The sequence below is a fragment of the Anolis sagrei genome, chromosome 1 (genome assembly GCF_037176765.1).
Source record: "Anolis sagrei isolate rAnoSag1 chromosome 1, rAnoSag1.mat, whole genome shotgun sequence".
NCBI lineage: Eukaryota > Metazoa > Chordata > Lepidosauria > Squamata > Dactyloidae > Anolis > Anolis sagrei.
Window position 1 is genome coordinate 68,152,989 of NC_090021.1, and position 5,203 is coordinate 68,158,191.

At 42.8% G+C, this 5,203-nt stretch overlaps 1 protein-coding gene across 1 annotated transcript; it reads left to right on the forward strand.

Annotated features, from left to right (window-relative positions):
• Window positions 1-1,096, forward strand: LOC132762078 (mas-related G-protein coupled receptor member H-like). Its single transcript, XM_060755076.2, has one exon. The coding sequence runs from the start codon at window positions 32-34 to the stop codon at window positions 1,043-1,045; it is 1,014 nt and encodes a 337-aa protein (XP_060611059.2). The 5' UTR covers window positions 1-31; the 3' UTR covers window positions 1,046-1,096.
• The last annotated feature ends 4,107 nt before the right edge of the window (window positions 1,097-5,203 follow it).

Genomic DNA, 5,203 nt, shown 5'->3' on the forward strand with positions numbered 1-5,203 from the left:
TGAATGCAAGAGATAGGAGTCACAGCTAGTAATGAAAAACTGTGTTCATTTTGGCAGGTTCAGAAGAATTACTGAACACCCTGACAGCTTCAAGATGGCAGAGGCATACTCCTTGTCCTTCCACACTGTTGAGGGTGTCCAAAACACTGAGACTCAAATGGAGACTGGCTACCAGTTGCAAAGGACTATTATGATTGTATCAATTCCAATCTGCACATTAGGATTACTTGGTAATGCAGTCGTCCTCTGGCTTCTGTGGTGCTTCATCCCGAAAACTAATCTCACTGTGTATTTCCTCAATAAGGCAGTTGCTGATCTTGCTGTACTCATCTACTACATAACAGTTTTCATTTTATTTTTGAAGGAAGTTCCCATCAGCCTGTTCGGTTTACATATCATGGAGCTGGCACATGGCTTTGGGTTCAATGCAAGCACTTATATCCTAACAGCTATTTGTGCTGAGAGGTTCCTCATGGTCTTTTCCCCAGCATGCTACAAGCTTAATCGGCACAAACATTTTTCCGAAATTATGTGTGGCCTTTTGTGGAGTTTGTCCTGCCTGGTGTCTGTGACATTATATTTTGCCTGCTATCTTCAACTTGATCCATTACTCACTGAAGTTAATTCGATTTGTGTGCCTACAAAAACGGCCCGAGCAATCGTCAACCTCCTTGTGTTTCTCCCTATCATGATCCTGTCTGCATTTTTCCTTTTGGTCAGAATGCTGAATAAACCACAGGGAAGCGCTCCAGAAAAGATTGACATCACCATTGTGGCCATTGTTCTGCTGTTTCTTCTCTTTGCTGCCTCAGTCAGGATCGTTGATATTGCAGTCCATTGGATCCCTCAAATACACATATCTGTGGTCTTCCTAATTTTTCATTTTCTTGATGCTATTGACAGCAGTGGGAACCCTTTTATATATTTCTGGGTTGGCTATACAAAGAATCAGGTTGATAGTGGCCGCTCCATCCAGATGTTTCTTCAGAGGGCATTCTTGGACGATGAAAACAGGACAAGAAATGCAAGCTCTGCCCGAAGATGAGAATGAAAGAGGATTTACACACAGATGGAAAAAGTACATACATGGCACTGTTTGTTGGCATTCCTGTATTTTAAATAAACACATTGCAGATACTTTGTTGCTATTCATTACTTCGAATTTATCTATCTAGGCCACTTTACCATTGTTTAGGTAGAGTAATTTCTCCAGATAAAGCAAATGTTGTTGGAGGTTGCAATATTTATAGCTGTAGTTCTTGGGTTGTTAAAATAGATTCAGACAATAATTTGGTTGTCCTGGAATATTCAGTGGCAATTCCCGGCACCAGCAGCAACATTTTATTTCTACCCAGAAGGTGTTGGAGATTATTTAATTTCTGGAATATACTAGAACAAGGGCCTTATGTAGTTCAGTACTTTCAGTTCATTTTTTGTTTCTAATCACTTTTCTTCTTCACTATGGACAGAAGGGTCAAAGAGGGAGTCACTGTTAGCAGAGAAGCTTCATTGCATTTACATATATGTGGTTAAGATTACTGGTCCTTTTTTCGTGTCAGGAGCGACTTGAGAAACTGTAAGTCGCTTCTGGTGTGAGAGAATTGGCCGTCTGCAAGGACGTTGCGCAGAGGATACCCGGATGTTTGATGTTTCACCATCCTTGTGGGAGGCTTCTCTAATGTCCCCACATGGGAAGCTGGATCTGAAAAAGGGAGCTCAACTCACTCTCCCTGAATTCAAACTGCTAGCCTGTCGGTCAGCAGTCCTGCCTGCACAAGGGTATAACCCATTGCGCCACCGGGGCCTCCTTTTAAAAGAAGGCATGCCCATACTGGATCTGACGACACCCAGGGACAATAAGTCTGGAGGTATTAAAGCACAGAACAGATCTGAATATAAACCGGCCATGTTTCATACAATGTCATATGGCTTCCTTCAGTCCCACTCCCCTCTAGCCATCAGCTTTTTAAAGGATTTTTAAAAAGTTATTATTGTTGGTTTTATTGCTATTATTTATATCCCCCTTTTTCTCTCTAAAAAGAGACCTAAAGTGATAGTGTGACAAGAGCTTGGGAGAGGGGAGGTGGGCACAGAAGACAACTGACAACCTTCAATAGTAGTTAAAGAGATTTAAAGCTCACTTTGGGGGCAAAACAGGGGTCAGGAAGGGAAGGGTGGCATGTCCATCTCACCTCCCTGGCCTGCCTGAACCCCAGGAGCACAAGATGGTTGTGAGGACACCAACCTGGAATCACAGCTGGTGTGTCTGCCTGCACAGCCTTGAAACCTACAAAGATTTGCAGGGATTTTTTTAATGTGGAGAAAATTGCATTAAAAGGTGTGCCATGTGTTATTCCACATTAGCCTGGGTTTTGTCACACCATGCTAATGTGATGTCTGCACTGCATTTTCAGGTGGTGGAGATGAGCCTTGAATCTCAACAGCTTTGTGATAAGGACAAACAAGAAAACAGTGCATCATCAACGGAAGTTCCCATAGGGGAAAAAAGTAGGACAGCACCATGTTGAATCTCCATGGCGGGCCAGGAATCATATCATTCCTCTCTGTACTCTCCTTTTATGCAAACATTCCATAAGGATACTATGGCTGTTGCTGAATAGGGAATGTTAAGAGAACCAGGAATCTCAACACTATCACACATAGAGATCATCTGCCTACTAGGCAGATCATCCCTGGTCCCACCCAGAAAGCCAGAGAGAAAACAGGTAGATATCACTCTGAGCTCATGGTGTGTTTTCCCAAACTGCCAATAACAGTTGCTGGGTGGTCAGAAGATTCTCATATTCCATTTGTTACCTAGGAACACGCAATCATTGTGAAGTCAAGTAGCTCATACCTTTCTGATATGAAGGACAGCAGAAGAATTACCAGATGACCTTGAAAAGCAACTGAAGAGGAATCATGGTGGTTGTAGTTAATCTTACACTGGATCTTAGTTTTATTAATTTAAAGCTCATATTTAAGATTATATAATTTTGTTAACGAAAACCAAAGAAAGCACCTAAGGTAACTAGAAACCATCTGACTACATGTCTGTTTAAGAGACAGGTTGGCACTTGACAAATTGATAATACAGTAGGCCCTTGGTGTCCACCAGGGATTGGCCCCAGGGCCCCGTAGATACCAAAGTCTGTGGATGCTCAAGTTTCATTTATACAATAGTATAGTAAAATGATGTCCCTTATATAAAATGGCAAAATCAAAATTTGCTTTGTCTGCTTTGTTTGGAATATTTTAAAGCCACAAATGATTGAATCTGTGGGCATGGAAACTGCAGAATATAGTGGGAAGGAGGCTTTCTCCCAAAGAAACATTTTCCCCAACTACTGAGTAGATCACTGCCTCTTCTCCGGATGATCGGTGACTGTGGAATTGAATGGCAGTGGAAGGAAAAGTGAGAAATTCCAGAAAATTCTATCAGACCAAAACTTTGAAGTAACTAGAGTCAAGTCTAGTGACTGGAGTGTTAGACTATGACTCTGAAAAATGATCCCCAAGTTCAGCATCTTTTGTGGGGCCATGTGTCATTTTAATGGGTTTTTAAATGGCTCAAAATGTCTCAAAGTGGATAATTTTGGAAATTTGTTCCCCTTGCCTTCTACAGTGTATTTATGGTCATTTTGAGAATTTTTTTATGGAGAGCATACAAGTGTATATGTGTGTAACCCTCAAAGTCTCCCAAGGAACCAATATGGCACCCTCGCCTTCCCATTCCAGTTCTAAAACACTAAAATACATATATTCTGGAGCAAGTATGGGCAAACCCAGACCCAGGAGGCAGATGTGGCCCCTTGGGTTCTTTTCTCAGGCCCCCTTCTCTCTCACCATCCTATCCTTCCTTCCTTCTCTCTTTCCTTCCTTCCTCCTTCCCTCCCTTCTTTCCCTCCCTCTTTCTTCTTCCTTCCCTTCCATCCATTTGTCCTTCCTTCCCTTTTTTCTCCCTCCCTCCCTCCTTCTCTCTCTCTTTCTTTCTCCTTCCTTCCTTCCTTTCTTCCTTCCTTCCTTCTTTCCTTCCCTTTGTCTTTCCTTCCTTCTCTCTTTCCTCTCTCCCTCCATTCCCTTCCACCCTTTCTTCTTTCTATCCTTCTCTGTTTCCTCCTTTCCTCCTGGTAGATGTTTAGCTGGGAGAAGAGAAGGTTGAGAGGGAACATGACGAGATGTAGAGCCAATCTTAAGAAATGGGGCTACAAAGTGGAATCCACGACATGCGAGTGTGGAGAAGAGCAAACCACTGACCACCTGCTGCAATGCAACCTGAGCCCTGCTACATGCACAATGGAGGACCTTCTTGCGGCAATACCAGAGGCACTCCAAGTGGCCAGATACTGGTCAAAGGACATTTAATCAATTACCAAGCTTGCAAACTTTGTGTTTTGTCTATTTGTTTGTTTGTTTTGTTAAAAATGTAATACAACTGTCTGGTTGCCCCTGACACGATAAATAAATAAGATAATAATAATAAGATTTGAAAGGATGTCCCATTGAGGAGGGAGAGGGAAAACTGACTTTCTGCTGCTCTAGAGACCAGGGCACAAGGGAGCAATGGTTTCAAATGACAGGGAAAGAGATTCAACTGAAAAGATTAGGAAGAACTTTCTGAGAGTAAGAGCTGTTGGAGAGTGGCATAGGCTGTCTGGGAGTGTGGTGAAGTCTCCTTCTCTGGAAGCTTTTTCGCAGAGGCTGTCTATTGCGGATGCTTTGATTGTGCCTTCCTGCATGGGAGGGGGTTGGACTGGATGGCCCTTGGGAGTCTCTTCTAGCTCTAGGATTATATATCAGTAGGCAATATTGTGTCTAATGGACATCCTTTTTCTCTCCCATCCACCATCTCATCCTAACAAAGACTAACCCTTTTGGGATCCAAACGTTTCCCGTCTTTCCTTCACTTTCTGCCTCCAAAAGAGAAGAGGAAAGGGCAGGAAGGGGACTTGGAGAGAACCCCCTCCCACCCACCCTGCTCTGGCCCACCATGTGGCCCCAAGTTAGAAAGTTTGCCCACACCTGTTCTAGAGAGACAGTCATTTTTTCCTAAACAGCAAATGAGAGTGGAATGTTATGACACAAATGTCTTTGCCTGACAGGTTGTCCTGGGTTTTCTGTCTTAATTCCACATTACGATGTTTTAACAGTAATACATTATGTTTGATTTTTGGCAGATTGAGAAGAACAATTGGACAGTGAC

Coding starts and splice junctions, on each gene's coding strand:
- LOC132762078 (XM_060755076.2), top strand. CDS start 32: ATGAAAAACTGTGTTCATTTTGGCAGGTTCAGAAGAATTACTGAACAC.